Source organism: Antennarius striatus, chromosome 5 (genome assembly GCF_040054535.1).
Source record: "Antennarius striatus isolate MH-2024 chromosome 5, ASM4005453v1, whole genome shotgun sequence".
Taxonomy (NCBI): Eukaryota; Metazoa; Chordata; class Actinopteri; order Lophiiformes; family Antennariidae; genus Antennarius; species Antennarius striatus.
The window spans coordinates 11,377,457-11,398,826 of record NC_090780.1 but is presented as its reverse complement, the minus strand read 5'-3'; the positions used below and the strand labels follow the sequence as shown (position 1 = coordinate 11,398,826).

Genomic DNA, 21,370 nt, shown 5'->3' with positions numbered 1-21,370 from the left:
TTTTCAAGCGTCATCCTGGAGCTTATGGCAACTCCAAAATTGGACAAGGAGGTGGACCACAATGTTTTCTGACAGTTTTTCTACATCCAACCATAGATGGATATAGTTTGTTCAATGATTTGTATGATAAATTCTCCCAGCAATGCTTAAACCACAAACTTAGACATGATATCAGGTCATCTTATTCTATTTGTATGACTAGAATCTTTATTGCTCTTTCCATTTTTTTTCAAAGCCTGAAAAGGATTATGTTGTACTGAGGGTATCATCCAATAAATTCTTATTCATATCATCACATTGAGAAACTCTGTGTACACTAGGCACATAATTAATAGCTCTCCTATGCTACATCTTCATGAACAAATACTTTGTTGTATTTTTTTAGAATCATTTGTCACAATGACACATACTCAATACAAGTGTTTAACAAATCAGAGAAAACAGAGCAACCCATAGACCATTTTTGCGCTGAGTTGCTTTTTGTCAACCTGTAGGAAACTATAATAATAACATTGTCATGATGCCAGGTTCTTCCAGACACACTCAAAAATACACAAGCTGACATTCATGAGGGATGGTAAAACTACAGGTCTATGAACCTAGTTTCACCGAAAAATATGGATAAAATTGACGACAATATTAAATGAAATGTGAAACTATATATAGAAACAAAACTAAAATGACAGGGTAAATGAAAAACTGTTTTCAGTTTAAAATTATAAAAGGTTGACTGACTGATATGTATATGTGTGTTATGGTTTAACAGCAATGTGCAGCAGTTGCCAGCAGGAGGGTTAAAAACACCACTGAGCAGGTTTGCCAACTACCACAAATAAAATAACCAATTCTGTCTGTTTCCCTCTATCCATCACACTTGAACACACCCACACACAGCTGCAAAAACTTTCTTTTTTTTTAACAAAAGATGGTTAAATGAATCAGTGTGGAATTTATTCACTGCTGTCCAACTTGAGAATTGAGCTAGTTACACAAATTGTACTTGCGTCAAGCATTTGCATCTTGACTGTTCAGCATCATACTGGGCATTCAAATATTTAGCAGCAGTGGCTCAATGGTAGAGTCGTCCAATTACTCAAGATCGGCAGTTCGATTCCCGCTCTTGCCAAGTCATATGTTATTGTGTCCATGGGCATGACACTTGAACCTCCTTGCCTCCAGTGAGGCATTCGCTAGCGTGTGATTGTTCCGGTTGTGGTCAGAGGGGCCGTAGGCACAGATTGGCAGCCATGCCTCCATCGGTCTGCCACAGGGCAGCTGTGGCTACATACTAGCTTGCCATCACCAAGTACAAATGAGGAGTGAATGAATAATGGATCCAAAAAGCAACTTTGAGTGTCCAGAAAAGCGCTATATGAATCAAATTCATTATTGTATTCAATTAATACAAAGTATGTGAGGACCTGTAATCTTGGCTAACTTAATAAATAAGTAATAACATTAGACAATTAATTGCTTTTTTAAAGCACGTTTTGGATTGTATTATTGCTGTATTGAATCTTACCCCCCCTCCCCCATTTTGACTTTGGTTTGATTTGACTTTTTTTTTTTGTCATTTGCAAATTAAAGCATATTATTACTATAGTAATAATATATCTATAATAATGGCAAACCAGTTAGCATTAATAATTATAATTTATTTTGATGAATTTGCATTACTTTGTTTTGTTGATAACCAACAAATTAAAGGGACAGTAAAGTTAATTTTAAGTGACATATATGTTATTCATCATTATGAAAAATAGAAGAAAAAATAAATTTTATATGTGAAGCATAATCCGTTTGGTCAAAAAAGCTTAAAATATGCGCCGCAGCAGCTTCCGCATTCAGGCCCCGTCCACACGATACCGGAACTTTTGAAAACTTTTTTGTTGCATTTACGCCTTCCGTCAACACGTCATTGCGGATATCCGGAACGAAAACGCAACTTTTTGAAAGCGCTGGCCTGGGTGGATTTTTTTTAAAACGCTGGGTCTGCGTTGTCATGTGGACAGTGTATCCGCAACTTTTAAAAAATGCTGACGTCTTGCCTGCGACGAAAACCGCTGTGACGTCATATTTATGGGCCCGTGTGTACAAACATGATGGATGAATGAACCTTGTTGATTGCAGCATTCTTCCAGGCGTTTTGTGACAACAAAACACGGAGGATTCCTATTGGATAAAATTTGACTCAATACCGCCACCACATGGTTTGGCATGCTTATAGCCGTCTTCGAATGTGTTTACGTGTGGACGGAGATGGACATAGCTTAGCAGCCATAAGAAACAATGCAATTCTAGACGCGATTAACACCAAAAATTTCATGGTAATATAACCAAGTATCAATTTTTCCCTCCTTCAATGACAAATAAATGAGGGTTACATCAGATTCATAGGTCGTCAACAGGAATTTATTTAGGGTCTGGCAGTAGTATGCTGCCAAAGTCCAAAAAGAAAATTAAATAAAACTTTTATGGACTGGAACGTACCTTCCCTTTAAATCAAAATGTTATATAAAAAATAAACTTTGAATAACCTAAAACAAAATGTATTAAAATAAAATAAAAATAAATTGTCTTCAATGATAATATAAATGAAAATGTCACAATTCAAAACGTTGTGAACCCCCCCCCCCAAAAAAAAATACTATAGAGCTCTATAGAAAAAAATAAATGTCTGGTACTGAAGTTATCCACTAGCAGAGCTGGGTGACGGCTGGCGGTAGGTCCCGGTGCACAACAAGTCACTATCTGGCTCTAGTCCACCCACGCTAGCAGGAAGAAATATAACAGGTGACTCGAATTGAAAGATGGCAAATACAGACTAGCCACAGCTCGGCCATGTGTCCTCTCCTCTCTCAGTTAATCAAGTGACACGACCTATGAGACCCTGAAGAGTGACCCAACCAGCAGCTACAAAAAGAAGGTTGTGGACTGCCTACAGGCGCTACCGAAGGAGAAAACTTTAAACCGCCTGCTCTACTTTCGCCTGTACCCTGGGGAGGATATACTATGCATATATGGCCTCCCCAAAATTCATAAAGAAGGAACCCCACTCAGACCCATCGTCAGCAGCATCAACTCTGTCACTTACAACATTGCCAAGCATGTTGCAACCATCTTGGCCCCGCTAGTGGGTAACAACCCCTATCATATAGAGAATTCCATGGTCTTTGTGGAAAAGGTGAGAGGACTGAGATTGGATTACGCCATTGTATCCTACGACGTCACCTCCCTGTTCACATGTGTCCCCACAACGGAGGCTGTGGAAACAATGGCTTTCACAGGACACCACCCTCAGCGACAGGACAAACCTCAACCCCAACCAGATCTGCTAACTTTTGGACCTCTGCCTCAACACAACATACTTCCAGTACAGAGGGAACTTCTATAGGCAGAAACACGGATGTGCCATGGGCTCGCCGGTATCTCCTATCGGGGCCAATTTGTACATGGAAGAGGTGGAACACAAGGCCCTTACCTCGTTCAACGGAACACCACCAAGCCACTGGTTCCGGTATGTGGACAACACATGGGTTAAGGTAATATCCACGAGGTGCAACCTTTCACCGAACACATCAACTCGGTGGACAGCGACATCAAATTCACCAGAGAGGGTGTGAAGGACAACAGTTTGCCCTTTTTGGATTGCAATGTCGGCATAAAAGATGACAGAAGTCTGTATTTTGGGGTATATAGGAAACCAACACACACGGGCCAATACCTGCTTTTTGACTCTCACCACCCACTGGAGCAGAAGCTGGGCATCATCAGGACCCTGCAAGACAGGGCTGATAAGCTACCAACCAGTGCCCAAGACCAGGTGACAGAACACCAACACCTGAAAGGGGCACTGAAAACATGTGGATATCCTAACTGGACCTTCATGAAAGCCCACACAAGATCCAGAAAGGAGAACAACCCAGTTAGGACGGAAGAGAGCAAGCGCAATGGTATAGTGATCTCGTATGTGTCTGGATTGTCTGAAAAGCTGAGGAGGATCTTTAACAAACACAAGGTCCCTGTGTATTTTAAGCTGGGTAACACCCTCCGACAAAGACTGGTTCACCCAAAAGACCCAACACCTCACAGTCAGAAGAGCAATCTGGTGTATGCAGTTAAATGCAGCGAGGAATGCTCATATGTCTACATAGGGGAAACCAAATAACCACTACACAGACGCATGGCTCAACACAGAAGAGCCAACACATCAGGACAGGACTCAGCAGTCTTCCTTCGCCTCAAGGAAGAGGGACACTCATTTCAGGACACTGATGTTCAGATCTTGGACAGGGAAGATAAATGGTTTGAGAGAGGAGTGAAAGAGGCCATCCACGTCAAAGAGGAGAAGCCATCTCTGAATAGACGGGGTGGTCTGCGACATCACCTTTCTCCCATTTATAATCATGTCCTTTCGAAACTCCCAAAAAGATTGTCTCAGCGGATTGACCCAGGTGATGTGTCTCATGCTAATGACCCTCATTAGCATACAAAGTTGTAACTCACATCTCAACAACCCCCTTTGACACCCCCACCAACAATCGTTGAGGAGCCAGACGGGTTTAACAACGGTCGTTGGAATGTGAAAAGCACTGACCACACCCCACAGGGTTTATAAACTGGGACATTATCAGCCACTCTCTGAACTGAAGAAGTCTCCTGGATGAGAGACAAAATGTTTTCAAGAACTTTCTTAACGTCCAGTGGATTGACTCAACAGCTTTTGGATAGCCATGACCTGGATGACTGAGAACCTACACAGACATCAAGTGACAACCCGCGATTTCTCCCGCTCTGAGATCACCTGTTCCACAGCCGTAAAGAAGAACGTTACTGTCGTGACTCCTAAAGAGACAGTGTACCTACCTATTAGCACTGAACAACAGGCTGGCTAAATAACCCCTGGCTTACAGTTACCTGCGCGGTGAACGGTCGTGTCAACAGAACAGCAAAAAGACGCGACTTTCAAATAAATTCACTGTGGAATTAATAACAATTAGATTTGTTATCAATTCCACACAGTCCAAAAGTAATAAATGGCGGTTAGCTCAATGCTAACATAATATGGACAATATCATTGACGGGCTAGCGCATCAGCATTTTTAGCGCGATACCTTCCCATAAGGTATTCTAAAGAACGACAGGTACTTGTCTTCGCGTATTTTTGCTGTTCTGTTGACACAACCGTTCACCGCGCAGGTAACCATGATACTTTTGGTATTTTCGCATCTTGAATTGCATTGTTTCTTATGGCTGCTATGTTATGTTTGGCCCCAGTGACATATGATGCCCACGTGACCACTGAATGCGGAAGCTGCTGCGGCGCAGATTTTAAGCTTATTTGACCAAACGGATGATGCTACACACATAAAATGTATTTTTTTATTCTATTTTTCATAATGATGAATAATATATATGTCACTTAAAATTAACATTACTGTCCCTTTAAAGGTTTGGTAGGATAAAATAAATAACACTAACAGCAAATAACAAGATCTGTGAATCTCACATTTGTTGCCATTGCATTAATAAAACCTGATGAGAAGAAACGCTCAGCTTTGCCAGCATCCAGGTTTGGTGGTGCCAAATCTTGTTAAGTGCAAGTGTTGGCAGTTGCCTTAAAAATACTCCATCTCTATTCACAGTTTTGGACAGTGAAAAGCATGACAGGATACAAACAGTACTATCGGTAAAAGTCATTTGGTCACATACATTGGTTGGTTTGTTTCATTCATTTCAAGGCTTTGCAGGGATGTGCTGAAATAGCAATGGTAAACTAAAGCAGATATATCCTCATTTTAACTATGATTCTCCTCTTTGAAGACCAATGGAAATAAATAGAACATGTGTATCACTTTTCATGTTTTATTGGTAATTTGCCCTATTCTTTACAATACAAATGTAGGTCTATTAAATGTTCTCTGACCTCTATTGTCAAATGATTGTTAATTGGTACAGCAAAACTGTGTTTGTCTTTGTTTGGCCTTTTCATGCATAAGCAGAGAAAGAAGATTAAAGAGTAAACATAGTCCTGTTTGCTACCTTGAGAAACTTTCACTTTTATAATATCAGATATTTCAAATTCATAAGAAGTAAAAAAGAAAAAAAAAACAGCTTTTCACATCAAGGCCAAGAGGATTTACAATGAAAATGCTTTATACTTTAGTGGTCCTCTTGGAATTGGGCTGCTGGATAAAGTTTGCTAACTTAATTCAGCAGTGTTGATTTATCTTTTTAATTTATCTTTATATTTCTTTTTTGGAGTTCAGCTAGTGTAACCTGTTTTAGAGATCTCCTTATCATTTTCTCATAGACGAGATGATTGTAATCTCATCTGCAGCAACCTATCCACCTTGTGGGTCACGGGTCTGCAGGAGCTTATCTATGTTGGCTACATGTGAAAGGTTGGGTACTCCCCAGATGAGAACCCAGCTCATCGAGAGCCACATGAAAGACAAACAACCACCTCACACTCACACCTATGGACAATTTGATTTGACAAATTTACCTAAGCTGCATGTTTTTGGAGGTAAGAGGAAGCCAGAGAACCAGGAGAGTACCCAAGCAGAGAACCTACAAAATCCACACAGAAAGGAATCGAACCCAGAATGTTCCTACTGTGAGGCAGCAGTGCTACCCACTGTGCCCGTGTGCCTTGTCATTTGATACAATTCAAAGATCCCTGACAAACAGTCTACATTTTGCAGACACACTTGTCAACCTCCACTGCTCCAAACTTTTTTCTCAGGCCAGACTTCAGTTAAAATGAAATATACACTCGCAAAATTTTAACAGAGCCCTGAGATATCCAAATCAGCAGCATAAATCTTTAAATAATAAAGTCCACTTGTCCATCTCAAACCAAGCTTGTGAATTATCACATATCATAGAGGTGTCCTATTCTTCTACAGCAGGCAAGCAATTTGGAAACAGCATACTTTGACAAATTATCAGCAGTCTCCCTCGTGAAAGAGATTTTACTGACTTTGGCTTGTGCCTCAGGCTAATTTTATTCAGTGAATCGCTTTTCATCATCTGTTTTCGGATCACTTTCCAGTGTAAGTTTTTTTTTTCAAGGGAATTTGATTGGATCACAGCAAGTTGAAATTCAGTTTGTTTTGAACATGATATTTTTTGTCATTATTAGAAAATGAGCAAAACAAGGCTGTCAAAGCTTTTGAATATATTTATTGAGGTGTTGAATCGGTGGATGATAACAATTAGTAAGGGTTTTTTTGTAATTTTATTCAATTGATGATTAGAAAAATATTTAATAATTCAAGTAATTAAATCTTATTTTTTTAACCAGAAGCTGCTATAACCAAGTTTTATGGGCTATTTTTCTTTACCAGCATAAACTACACAGTATATATTACATTGAAACTAAAACAGATGGTTGCAGGTCAGCCCTCGTGAATCTTACTGTTTAGGTCTGAGATACAATAATTTGGTCAAAGCTCAACAGGTTTTGTGTTGGGTCAGGGCAGGGGTAGGCTCAGTAAACTCAAATTTGTATTTTGTTCACCTAATCAAAAGAAGAAATATATTTTATTTTTCATCTAATTGAAAACCAGACACAAATTAATATAGCTGGCTAAAACCGGGCCTGATTTGAGTTAGTTGAGCTCTGAAAAACTCTTCATCACGATTCACAATAAGATCAGGAACCAGAATGACAATCTGCCTCTTATTTTGAACAAGGACAGGCAGAAGTAGATGAGAGAGAGAGAGAGAGGATTGGGGTTTACTGGAACAAAATAAATTAAAACTTCAGTCAGAATATGAGAACACACAAGGAATAAGAGCTACAGAATTATCCTGCCTTGGTTGGTTGGTAAGTAGGATTCTGCAAAAATTACACACACAGATTTTCTTCATATTTTAAGACACGCTGATTTTATTAATGTTATTGCTTTTTACACACATTGTGAATAAGCAAAGGGTATTTTTCAGCCTTACAGTATTCATAATAATGCATTATACATTGAACAATAAACTTTGTATTAGGGTGAGATATGGGTGTATACGGATGGAGGTCAACACTGCTCTGTAGGTGACTGATAGATTGTGTTGTAATCCTCCTCTCTTTCTCTATTTTGACAAAAATGGCTTTTTTAACTCCTCTCTCAAACCATCTGTCTTCTCTGGCTAATTGCTGGACATTACCATCGGCAAAGGACTGGCCGGTGTATTTCAGGTGCAAGTGAATCTAGGCCTGAGGAGTTGTCTCTCCTGTGTTGAGTCATACACTTCTGGAGAGGTTGTTTGGTCTCCCCAGTGTAAAGTCACTGCTTTCCTCACTGCATTGGAAAACATAAATTACATTGCTCCATTTTTGTTGTGGTATTTTGTCCTTAGGGTGGACCAGCTTCTGTCTTAGTGTGTTTCCAGGTTTGAAATGTATGGAAATCTTGTGTTTACTGAAAGTCCTCTTGAATTTTTCTAATACAGCAGCAATGTAGGGGATGTAGACCATTTTGTTAGTCTTTGTTAGTCACATCTTGAGATCATTCTTGGTGTTTCTGCTACTTGACCTCTCCATCTGCTCTGGTGATGATGTTTTCGGCTCAGTAGTTCAGGGTTTGGATGGCCTCTAACATGTGCTGTAGTGGGTGATGGGAATCAAAAAGAAGATACTGATCAGTATGGGTCAGTTTTCTGTACACTTTGATTTTGAGATCCCTATCTATTTCAAGGTGTAGGATGCAGAAGAGAGGGTTAGATGGAGGCAACTGATTCGCTGTGGCGACCCCCGAAAGGAAAAGAAGATCTATTTCAAGGTGTACTGCACAGTCCAAGAAGAGCAGTACATTGTCCTTAACATCACCATTGGTGAACTTGATGTTGTGATCCATCAGGTTGATATGATCTATAAAGGCCTCCATTCCTTGGGTCCTGTTATTTACCTATGTGTCATCCACATATCTGAACCAATGAAATGGATGTTGTCTCTGTGAGAGCCTTTCTTTCCATGTCTTCCGTATACACATTGGCTAATATAGAAGATACAGGTGACCCTCTGGCACAGCCACGTTCCTGTCTGTAATACTTTTATCTCTGCTGCTAGAAGGTGGTGATCAGACAGAGGTCCAGCAGTGAGAAAACGTGGTCTAGGGTGAAATGTTTTCTGTTTGGTAATTGAACATTTTGTCATTTTGAACTTCAAGCAAGTTTATATGGTTGTTGCATATTCAATTTTAGTACATCCAAACAGTTCAATTGAAAACTCTTTAATCTCGTGTTTTATTTTAAAATGAATCAAATTTATCATATAATCTATCTCAATGTAAAGTATAGTTTGCAGTATTATTGAGTCAAACAAATGATTTTAATTATACTTGTCACCTTTACTAAAAATTGCTCACCTTAATTATCCAATGAGTGAAATGAATTAAAACAAATAGTTTAAATGTCAGCCTCTTTCCAACAGTCTTTCATAAAACAACTATGGTGATATTCTGAAACGTTGCCTGCATTACAACAATAAAAGAAACATCTTACCTTCCTGCCACTTGACAGTATATCAAAACTAATATTGTCGACACTAATTTATGTGTTTGGACTGATTCAAATGAATAGATTATTTTTAAATAATGAGTGAATAATTAGTCATAATTAAGTATGCTAACAAGCACTGATTTATTAACTGATTTCTCCATACCACCTTCGTCAGCACTCACTGCATGCCAGGCTTTGTTTTAATGAGAATGTCTGTCCCAATCAGCGTCAAGGCATTGCTTTGAAAAAGACCAGAGAAAAACAAAAAGACTAACTTATGAAGCTTTTTGGTGTGGCGTGTTGTGTTGATGTGATTTCCATCTTGCTATAATCCACCAGAATGGATATGTTGGTGCAGTGGTTTGCATTACTGCCTCACAGACAGTACTGGTTTCAAAGACAGGCATGGTGTATTTCTTTTTGGAGTTACCACTTCCTTTCGTCCCCTACCTACCACAATCCAAAGACATAAAACAATGGTGAATGTGTCGATATTGTCTATTAGTCTGAATATGAACACTACAAACTCTGTGATGAACTAGTGACCTGTTTAGGAGGAGTCCACCTCTCCCCTCATTATCAGCAGGGGTAGAACCCTGCTGACACTGGAAAAAAAGATGAATGAATCAAATAAGTACTTTTGAGGATGGTTATGGCTCACAAGATGGAGCAGACATCCCCGTATTGAAAGGTCAGGGATTTGATCCCTGGGCACTGCATTTTACGTATTGAAGCATCCCAGAGAAATGATCCCTAATTTACACCCCATAGCCATTCCATTGGACGATGTGTGTGTGTGTGTGTGTGTGTGTGTGTGTGTGTGTGTGTGTGTGTGTGTGTGTGTGTGTGTGTGTGTGTGTGTGTGTGTGTGTGTGAGAGAGAGAGAGACTGTGGTAATAGTTATCATGAATTCATGTGTGAATGGGTAAATGGTGGCTTGTGTTGTAAAGCACATTGACGTCAGTGAGAATGGAAACGTGCCATTTTACAATTTATATAACCATGACAACTTGTGCATTGTGTGAAGTGTGTGAATGTCATCTGCACAAACTTGTGTGATCCTTTAATCATGCACAACACCATAAATGCCATTCCCCAATTTTAGAAATCCACTTATTTGATTGAAGAAAAGAAAGGGTTGTCATTAATGAATCATATAGATGTGTCCTTTTATTTAAAATTTTTGGGCTTTTTAGCCTTTATTGATTTAGTATGACAGCTGGGGTGAAGACAGGGTAGGTGGACGAGAGCAGGGGGCAAGACGTGCAACGAAGGGTGACGGACAGAATGAAACCCATGGCCACCATCAAATTGCAGTCGGTGCACCGGCAAGACATCTTACTAAACTCTGACTACACATAAACAAGGTGAGCTGACTCAGATCAAATATAGTGTATAATAAATGCCAGTAGCGGACACAATCTGTAAGCAGTGATTCCATACACAGAACACTTTCACTCCTACTAACCAATCACTGCTGATCTGTTGTGTGTCATAATTAGCAAAGGCTTAGACATGACTATCAACCCAAAGATTTAACATCACATTTCACATACGCGCACACACACACACACACACACACACACACACACACACACACACACACACACACACACACACACACACACACACACACACACACACACACACACACACACACACACACACACACACACACACACAAATAAACAGTGATCAGTACTTTGTACTGATGTTATGAGCAAAACAACTCTCTGCAATCAAATGTGCAACTGGATAGATTTCTTTTGGTGTCTTTTGTTCTATATCCATAAATAACTGAAACCACCTTGTGTTTGAAGTCAGATCCATGCAAAATACGTTAATAAGCTGTAAGCTATACTTCTGGATCTGGCCTCCCTCAGTAGCTAATTAAAAGACATCTTTTTGATCTCATAATAGTGCTGCTGCCTGGGTAAACAAAACAAATGACAATGACACTATACAGTAATGGATTTTTTCGCATTTCAAGAGCAGACAGTTTTAATTCATCCATATATTTATCTTTTTTCTTTAGTAGCATCCTCAGAGATGACGTTTATTAAGACATTTAGTACAAGAAACAATTCTACTGTTTTGACAAGTCCAGAGATGAGAAAGAAAACATTTAAATCATTTTTTAATTGAAGGAGAAAGCTGGAAGGACTGTACGTCTGTTATTCAGATCAAAGCAACAGCCAATCACCAAAGTCAATGCCGTTTGTCTTGATTGAAAAACACAAGCCCTATGAAAGAAGTGATTTAGAGTTGGAGGGTTATTGGGACAACTGCAATATACACTTGTGCCAAGGAGAAGGGCAAAATGAGTTTTGAAATAAATATTTAAGTGTCAAAAATGCATTGCTTTATTTTGACAGTACTTATTACCAACATTAAATTCTCAGTCTTACTGTTTTACAGATTTACACTGTTTGCCCATATATTAATGATTCCATCTCACTTAACTTTGTATCTTTTCTATTTTTAAAGCTAATGTAGGTAACCTGAAATTTTATGATTGTTTTCATTGACATACTGTATGCACAACACATGCAGAAGGGTCATGAAAACACTACATAAATGGGTCTTTGCTGAAAAATCTCAGGGAAAGTAAAATCAGAACCATTGACTTATATGGCAACTATGACAACTAGAATGAACTCGGTGATCACACATCCCTGCCAAAGACATTGTTACTAAAGCCTGAACAACTGAATAATTGTTTCCAGGTTATATATCAAACAAGATTCATTAACATTTGTTTGTCAGTGCACCTCTGAAAAGCAGTGGTGAGTCAGGATGCCGGCATTCTCTGTCTTGTCAGTCAGTCATCGTCAGATTACCACCGCTATATCCGCCGCAGCAGGTCACGGGGAGCCGGAGCCTATCTCGGCGGCATAGGGCGTTAGGCGGGGGACACTCCGGGCACGACGCCAGTGCACCGCGGAGCCATACACAAAGACATACAACCACGCACACACACTCATTCCTACAGGCAATTTGGAATGGGCAATCAACCTGAAGCGTATGCTTTTGGAGGTGGAAGGAAGCCGGAGAACCCGGAGAGAACCCACGCAGACACGGGGAGAGCATGTTGTGAGGCAGCAGCGCTAACCACTGCGCCACCGTGCTGCCCCCCTCTGTCTTGCTTTCCCTCTTATTTCCTTTTCAAGAAGCTTCATGTCAGTCACAAGCCTCTCTGCCATTTGTCTTGTAGAGATATCCAAATGAAATCTAGCTGTCACAGGTAGCAGGATGGGTCCTAACTTAGGGGGTGTTTCGTGTGCTGGCAGTGCACTTTATAATGCATTCATAGGAGGTTTAAAGGGATTTATTATTGTCACTGCAAAATGTACCTACAAAGGCCTTGTTGAAGAAAGTGAAAAAGTAATCCAGAATCTGATGCTTAGTCAAATCTGTGTCAAACATTCAAACTTTAAACTCTTTCTCTGCCATAGGTTCCAAAAGGTTGTAAAATATTAAGACAATGGATTAAATATTTGCTCACAATATACTGCGATCTCTGTTGAAGATGACCAACTTTCAGTTACACCTAAATTATCTTTCCGTGGAAAAACCTAAAAAGAAAAAAGGATCCCATTGAAGAAACATAAAAAGGCAAATGTACTAATGTTTTATTTATTTGTAGCGACTGGAAAAGCTACACTGTACATTTTTTTCAGACAGTACGACCAGACCAGACTCACATGAAAAATCAAGTTTGCATGGAAACAAAAAAAACAAATGCAAAATTAGAAGATCAAAAATACTTGTTACGATCTAAAATATCATGACACGATTACTAATCACAGTCAGCATTGGTGTAATGTTTGGTCAAACTAGTGCTGTATATAGCCTCTGAGGTTTTTAATTGTACTGTTGATGACAGCCAGACCGTCATAGCCTAGTAATTACTCACACTAGCCAATCCTATGTGAATTGGATTTAATGTGTGTGTGGGGGGGGGGTCTGTTTGTTTGTTTGTTGTTGTTTTCTTGATATGTACAGTAAAGCTCCCAAACGTGTCGACATCACGGTAAAAAGACAAGTGACGTTAACTTTTGACTGTTAGACGGCGGTGTTCACATTGACCCGCCCACTGCCTGCTTCCTATTGGTGGTTGTGTGGCTCGATGCTCAAATGCGAACCAACCAAACCGACGGAGGTCACGGATACAAGCCAATCAGAGATAGAGGAAATATAAAAAAACGAAACTGGAGAACTCTGGTAACCATGACACCGTATGTTCGTTTATATCTTGTGCGGTTCTGAAGTATAAGATACAGACTTCATTATTTTTCCGGCAAAGGCGGTGGAAGACATTATATTTAAAGCTTTGCGTTTCTGTTTTTGAAGTCAGGTAAAATGTTCAGGCATAGTTTTCAGGTAGGCTAATTAGCGTCACGTGTCTTAAATGAGATATCATGCTGTGTTTAAGCTAATATGAGCCCAGAATAAGTTAATGCTAACGAATGTAAATTGTAGTGGTGTTTCTCTCAGGGGGGACTTAGTGTGGAAATCTTCAGTGGACAGGGAAAAGACCCGGTGGCGAAATGGAAACTTTACGGGGGGCCGTTAGCGATACACAAGGTGAGTTTAAGGTGAATTACTTTAACCTGGTGTTACATCGTGTTAAATGAAACGTTCGTGAGTAAAAACCAATCAAATGCATCTGGTTTCCATGTGCTAAATGTCAGATTAGCACTGAAATCCAGCAACAATTACACAGTGTAAAGCAGTGCTAAAAACGTCACAGTGCTTTCATGTGGTCTGGAGGATTACTGTGGAGCTGAGTGGAGCTGTGATGTTGACATGTCATGTCAGGTTGTGTGCTTCCGTTTGCGTCATTAGAGCCACCTAACCTTGTTGGATGATCGTGTGTGCAAACGTGAAGCTAATGAAAATACAAACTGATGTATTTAAATCCCCCAGTTTGGGATCAATAAAGTGCATCTGATCTTATCTTAACTGATCTTATCTTATTATGAATCATTGTATTATAACAGAAAATGTTCAGCTCTGATTTCCTGTTTATCAGACAATTTAATTGGATATGTCCACGACTGCTCCTCCATTCATCTTTGCAGTCTGAAAAGACTGGATTTTTATGTCACTGTAACTCAGACTATGCCTCTCAAATTTAATTTTTTGCCCACATTTGTAGGCATTAGCAGCAGTAGCACTGAAGGTGCACAACTCTGGTCATACTTAATAAGGGACTGACAGACTTCCTCTTTATTATTTTCTCCCTCAGGAGTTTAATAATGAAGTCAAAGGATTTGTTTACTGTCTGGAAGGTAGCAGCCAGACAGTCAAGATGCAAATGCCGGCAAATGGAAAAACGTCTCGTAAGTCACTATCATACTTGCACCCATTAGTATAATAGTCAGCTATGCTGACATTTTCATTGGTGTGTATATCATTGCTTATTTCACATGTAGTTGGGCTTCTCCAAAGAATTTTGGTCCTTCAAGTCTATGTCCCTCTGAAAGAAGATTTTTCTATTGAGCTTACGTAAGTACAACCATCACATTTTTAAATTGTATCCTTTCCTTTATACATGGAAACTCACCTTGAAAAGTATTGTTGTAAAGCTCAGTAAAGGGTGAGGGTTTTTTTCTGTTACAGCAGTGTAATATTTTGAACTATACTTATTTGAGATTGCCTCGATTAATATTGTAAATTGAGGTTTTCTGCACTCTCTCCTGAACACAGACATTTATCACTGAGATTTTCTTTTACACCACAGAAACGCTGCAATAAACAATACAACCCAAAATAATAAAGACATGTTTACATTTAACCATGAAAAGAAGTGCATTGTTTAGAATCTATATTGACGATTATAATTTCTCAAATATGTATTTATTACGGGCGGCAAGGTGGCGCAGTGGATAGCGCTGTCGCTGCACAGCACGGCAGTTCCTGGTTTGAGTTCCGCTCTATGTGGAGTTTGCATGTTCTCCCTGTATCTGCATTGGTTCTCTCCGGGTTTTCCGGCTTCCTCCCACTTCCAAAAACATGCGCTTCAGGTTAATTGGTCGGCTTCAAATTACCCATAGGTTTGAGTGTGTGCGTGCGTGGTTGTTTGTCTTTGTGTGGCGCCGGGGTTTGCCCCACCTCAAACCCTAAGACAGCTGGGATAGGCTCCACGTGACCTGCTACGGCGGATAAAAAGGTTCAGAAGATGAATGAATGTGTGTGTGTGTGTGTGTGTGTGTTTGGATAAATACACACATATATGTGTGTGAGATTTTGTTGTCTACTATTGACAGGATAACTGATTCAGAGCACCTCAAAAAAAGACTTCACATATCCACAGTGCACAAAGAAGTGTCTGCCAATCAGTTGCATGCGAAGATACCTTTTGCAGGATTGAAACGTAATATTGTGAGTATCTAACGTCTCCCTGACGATTCCTTTTTATATTTGCTTTCAATTACTTCTTTATCAGTGGCATTATGTTTTATTGAGCTGTATTCCAAAGAGATCCTTGTAGCTATGATTTCATACTGTTTCTTTTCCTTCAGTGGTCTACTTTATGCATCGACCTTGTGTCATTTGCTGAAAACCTTTTCAAAGGATTTTTGACACTGGACATAATCACTTTATGTGCTACTTGTAAAGTCCGCAGAATCTTCACCATGAGAACAGATCCTACAGGGATGACAGATGATGGTAACAGATTTAATGTTAAATGTCAAATTACAATTGTGCCAGTTTTCCCTAAGCTCCTCCATGAGGATTTTTAAAGACAAGTCATAGACTTCATCGCTCATCACAGTAGACAAGCCCTTTCCCAAAACGTATATCATGGAAGAGTTTATTTATTTCCATAATTTCATTCAAAAAGTTAAACTTTTATATATTTTACTCATATATGATAGATTCAGGGTGCACCATTTTAGCAATTTTAAGTACAACATATATTCGTTTATTTTTACATAGTGTGAGCTTCCACGTCATTAAGCCATAGAAACAGGAATATAAAAAACATTTGAATACTATAGGAAATTTACCATTTACTGTTTAATTTTTGCAGAAAAAAAACCCAAGAAAAAATCCGGATCACATCAAATTAATCAAATTCTGGCTGGCCAGTCAAGCACTGTGATAGAATGGGCATCATACCACGTTTTGGTGCTTCTGGCTGTATGGGCGGGGGCCAGATCCTGCTGGAAGATGAAATCTGTATCTCCATAGACATCCTCAGCAGAAGGAATAATGAAGTCTTCTAAAACATTCTTGTAGACTGCTGCTGTAACCTTGGATTTAAGAAAGTAGAGTTGACCAACACCTGCACCAGACACCCCAAATCATCACTGAGTGGATATTTCACACTTGACCTCAACCAGCTTGGGTTCTGTTCCTCGTCCAACTTCTCCAAACCCTTGGACCTTAATTTCCAAATGAAAGGTACGCTTTACTTTCATAAAAAGAGAGGATCTTGGATCACTGGCCCACAGTCCAGTCCTTCTTCTCCTTGGCTCAATTGTTGGCTCAGGCTCAGAAGTGGCTTGACCTGAAGAACCCTACACTTGTGGCCCATCATTTGGGTACATCAGAATGTTGTGGTCTTTGAAGCTGTGCCTCCTGCCTCATTCCACTCTTTCTGAATTTCTGCCCAATTCTTGAATCTTTTCTGTTTGATAATCCGCTGAAGCCCAAAAGACAACTCTTTTGCTGGTGCATCTTGTCGTGCCCCCTTTTGCCCTCGACTAGACTTTCCATTGATATGCTTGGACACAGCACTTTGTGAAGAGCAGGCCTTCTTAGCTATGAACGTTTGTGGCTTACTCATCCTGCAGAAGGTATCAATGATGGTCGTCTGGTCAGTTGTCAATCAGTCTTCCCAATCTTGAACGGAACAGAGGCACTATAATCAAACTGAAGTAACAACACCTGGGAAAACATGTGCAGGTGCTCTTGTGTTTTGTAGGTGATTGTAGTGTGTGACACTCACTTTGCCCTGCAAAATGTTTTGAATCAACATGTTTTATGAGTTTTATCAGCAGGAAGCCCAAATTATGTAAAAATAAAGAAATATAGTATATAATAGGGTGGGTACTCATTTCACCCGAGTATCCGGTACGGATAAAGCATTTTGACAAGCACGATTTGAGTAAAACAATACTCGTGCTCGTGCTGAAGGAAAATCCTCATAACCAGCGGTCCCCCACCTTTTTGCGCCACAGACTGGTTTAATCAAAGACAATATTTTCATGGACCGGCCTTCATTTGCTCGATAATCGTTAATGACGCCAGGACAGCTGTAGTCTAATAATAAATCATCCGCAGTGATTTTATGTAAAATGCAGACATCAACAGACAATAAACAATCATTAATTGATAATCAAAATCTCTGTAAATGAAATGATTGCAATAATTATGTTAAAAACTCAATTCAAGTGACTGCATTGATTAAGTTTATTTTGAAATTTAGCGACTTACAGTCAGTGCATTCAGGAGAAATAATAAGTACAATAATGAGAATTAGTGGTTGGGGACCGCTGATCTAGAGGTAACGGGAGACAATGACACTTGAAGGAAGTTCCAGACGTCTGCTCTACTCCACAGTTTGATTTTCTTTACGGTCACTGCAGAAAATCCCGCTTCACAAAGACAGGAGGTTGGAAATGGAAGCAGGGTTTTTTGATACTTTTTGGGCGATGTTAGGATAATCTGCCTTGACTTAAATCTAGAACACTGGCGCAGTTGTGGGTGCTTTATTTAGGGGTGATGGCTGGTAACCTGTCATGTGACCGAGACCTGTCAAGAGACAGAGATGCATGCATTTGTCTGAGTGTCACAGACAAATGCACAGACGTCACTTGAAAAAAAATCTTTAGACTGGTAATTCATTAAAAAAGAAAGAAAGTCAATCGTTCCGTGCCGCCTGGTACCTAATGTCCTGCGACCGAGTACCGGGTCGCGACCCGGTGGTTGGGGGCCACTGACATAGACGGATGTAACAGAGAATCCCTGCTCTTAGTTTGACACTTTCTCACTTCATTTCAAACAAGGCAGTCACAGACTACAACATCCCGTGAAACCCCTGAATTCAAAATTTTACCCTGACCTACTTGCATAGCTCAAAGATCAAAGTTAGTGCTCTGACCATAGAATTGAATTGAATTGAAGGCCTTGAATCTATAATCTTTGAAAGTTTGTTATTATGGAAACAAATAAACTTTTCCATCCTTTCATAATTTTTTGGAAAGGGTCTGTATATAAAATTGTGTGCATGTGTGTAGGGTGTGAGTGAAAGTTTTCACTGGTAGGGGCGTAGATCTCAACCATGGCTTTTGTTGAACCTTGATTTGGCAAAGCCATGGCGACAGCTGCACTTGATTCACAGTAAAGTCAGCTGGCCATTTTACATTTCCCTGTTGACTAATTTGTGTTGTGTGATAATATGTTATGTTAATGTGTTTTGATTTGTGATAAATTTGATGCTGTATGTATGTTAATGTAGATATGTTTCTTAATGAAGATGGCTTCATGGACCTGATCCCACGCAATTGTCACTTCCCACCACATGTCAACCATGTCACTCAGGTGTTGAGTGTAGAGAATTTGCAGAAGATGGAAATGAGTGCTCGAATGTTGATTTCTGACTGTCAAGGTAAGAGCAAATCATAGGATTTTGAGTGAAACAGTGGTGAAGATTTATGAAGGGTAAGTCCACCTACTCAAGTGCTCTACGTAACTGCAGATTTGAGGGACTTTGTGAATTTCTATTCAAAGCCATTCTATATGTCTTTACTACATTGTGAGGAAAATTTTGCCTTTATTTCATTCACCACATCTGTAACAGCTTTAGCTAGTTGTTACATTTCACCTTTCAAATATTAATACTCAATATAATTAACTAATAAATGATTATGTATTGACCCGCGAAGCAGAAGAAGTGTTGAATAAATAAATATTTAAGAAGAAAAGAAGAAAGAAGAAATGTACTTTATTGACCTCTCTTTGGGAAATGTTTTTTCCCCTCATGTTTATTTTGTATATTTTTGACATGCATATATGTGTGTAAAGGCCCCTGAAACAAATTCCCTTTGCAGCCCGAGTAATATGCTTTTTGTTTCATCTTTCTATCTGCAACGGTTTGCGGAGATATTTGGTGAACATACTAACGGAAGAACTAACGAACGGACTAACACACGAACACTGACAATTACATCACCGCTTTGAAGCTGAATGTAACCAATGCAAGCACACACTGCAACATCCCGCGACACCCCTGAATTCAAAAATTTACCCCGACCTACTTGCATAGTTCAAGGATCAGAGCTAGTGCTCAGACCTACTTTCATAGATCAAAGCACCAGCTTTGATCTACAGTCTTACACTGGCCTTTTCCCTCGTCTTTCTATCTTATCCAGTTCCTGAGAAAGTTCCTGTACAAAAGTTAAAATTTGACCTTGACCTAGTTTTCTCAAGGTCAGGATCATCATCTCATTTTCATCCCCTTTGCTGCCCAAGTAGCATGCTTTTTGTTTCATCTTTCTATCTGTAACAGTTGCAAAGATATTTGGTGGACTAACGGACGGACGGACTAACGGACGAACACATAAACACTGACAATCGCAATACATCACCGCTTTGAAGCGGGATGTAATTAAAACTTTTGTACACTCAGGAGCTGGATAAGATAGAAAGACGAGGGACATGGTCAGTGTAAGACCATAGGTCAAAGCTAGTGCTTTGATCAATGACAGTAGGTCAGAGCACTAGCTTGGATCTTTGACCTATGCAAGTGGGTCAGGGTAAAATTTTTAATTCAGTGGTGTCCTGGGGTTTTGCGGTCTGTGACAGGATTGGTTCTTGTTTGTTATTGTTATATATTCAAGACATAAACGTCTTCTGACAAACTGACCCTCATCTCAATTTGTCAACTATTCAACCCAATTAGTTTTAATGATGTAACAATAATAAAAGTTTGAGTCATTTAACCAAAACTAAACTCCGATCTATATAGATAAGTGTACTTTTGCGTATTTCTATTTTATATTACTTATGTTTAATTTCTGCTTATAATCTGAGGAGCTATGTCATTTTAAAACATCCGTAATCAAGGACTAAAAATATGCAAACAGAGAAACCTCTTGCTACAATGAGACTTTGGAGATAATCATTCTTGTTTCCTTTGTTTGAAACTCTTGTGGTCCTCATTTTTGTGTTCATTTGCACCTCACCTTTTCAGAGAGAACAGCAATTATCGCTTCATATAAAAAGACATGCACCAGTAATCCAGTTCCACCACCTTTGTGGCCTTTTTTTTATCAGGGCTTATTTATTCATTCTGACAGCTGTCTAAGTCATGTTGATGAAGCTTGCAGTGCCCACAGAAAAGAGCAATAACCACACACAAAAGTGTTTCATAATTAGCATTTGCATTATTAGCATAGGTTTTTCAATTATAATTAAAATTCTTGCTCTTTAAGTAGGCATACAATTTAAGTGTGACAGAATTTCTTACTGAATATTGTTGCATCAGTGCCCAATCTGTCAGAAACTGTTAAAAGTAAGCTGCAACCACTTTTTCTTAGACAGCAACAAACAAACATTATCTCATACAAAGACATTCAAGGGCATTGCATTTTCACAGATCAAAATCATGGCTCATTATTTATTCCACCAGCTATCATATTGCATATTATTTTAGAGCTCCAGTATATTTGAAGTTACCTGCATTTTATTCAGCCATAAACCTGGGTCATTCCCTGTACTACCATTATGTCCCTGATTATTTTGTGGAATGTTTCTCTTCTTTGCTCTAAATTTCCTACACAGATTAGGGTTGCAGCTCTTACTCGTTCTGTAGCATGTCATGCTGTAAACTTTAATTGTAAACATATTTCAAGATAGG

General features: G+C 39.3%; 1 protein-coding gene across 1 annotated transcript in view; it reads left to right on the top strand.

Annotated features, from left to right (window-relative positions):
• The first annotated feature begins 13,860 nt into the window (after positions 1 to 13,860).
• The window catches only part of cfap20dc (CFAP20 domain containing), a 39,050-nt gene continuing 31,540 nt past the window's right edge, over positions 13,861 to 21,370 (top strand). Inside the window, exons 1-7 of the mRNA XM_068316125.1 lie at positions 13,861 to 13,881; positions 13,996 to 14,085; positions 14,750 to 14,843; positions 14,937 to 15,009; positions 15,771 to 15,885; positions 16,026 to 16,173; positions 18,971 to 19,120. Of these exons, the coding sequence (XP_068172226.1) occupies positions 13,861 to 13,881; positions 13,996 to 14,085; positions 14,750 to 14,843; positions 14,937 to 15,009; positions 15,771 to 15,885; positions 16,026 to 16,173; positions 18,971 to 19,120 (691 nt within the window). The remainder of the gene's footprint in view (positions 13,882 to 13,995; positions 14,086 to 14,749; positions 14,844 to 14,936; positions 15,010 to 15,770; positions 15,886 to 16,025; positions 16,174 to 18,970; positions 19,121 to 21,370) is intronic.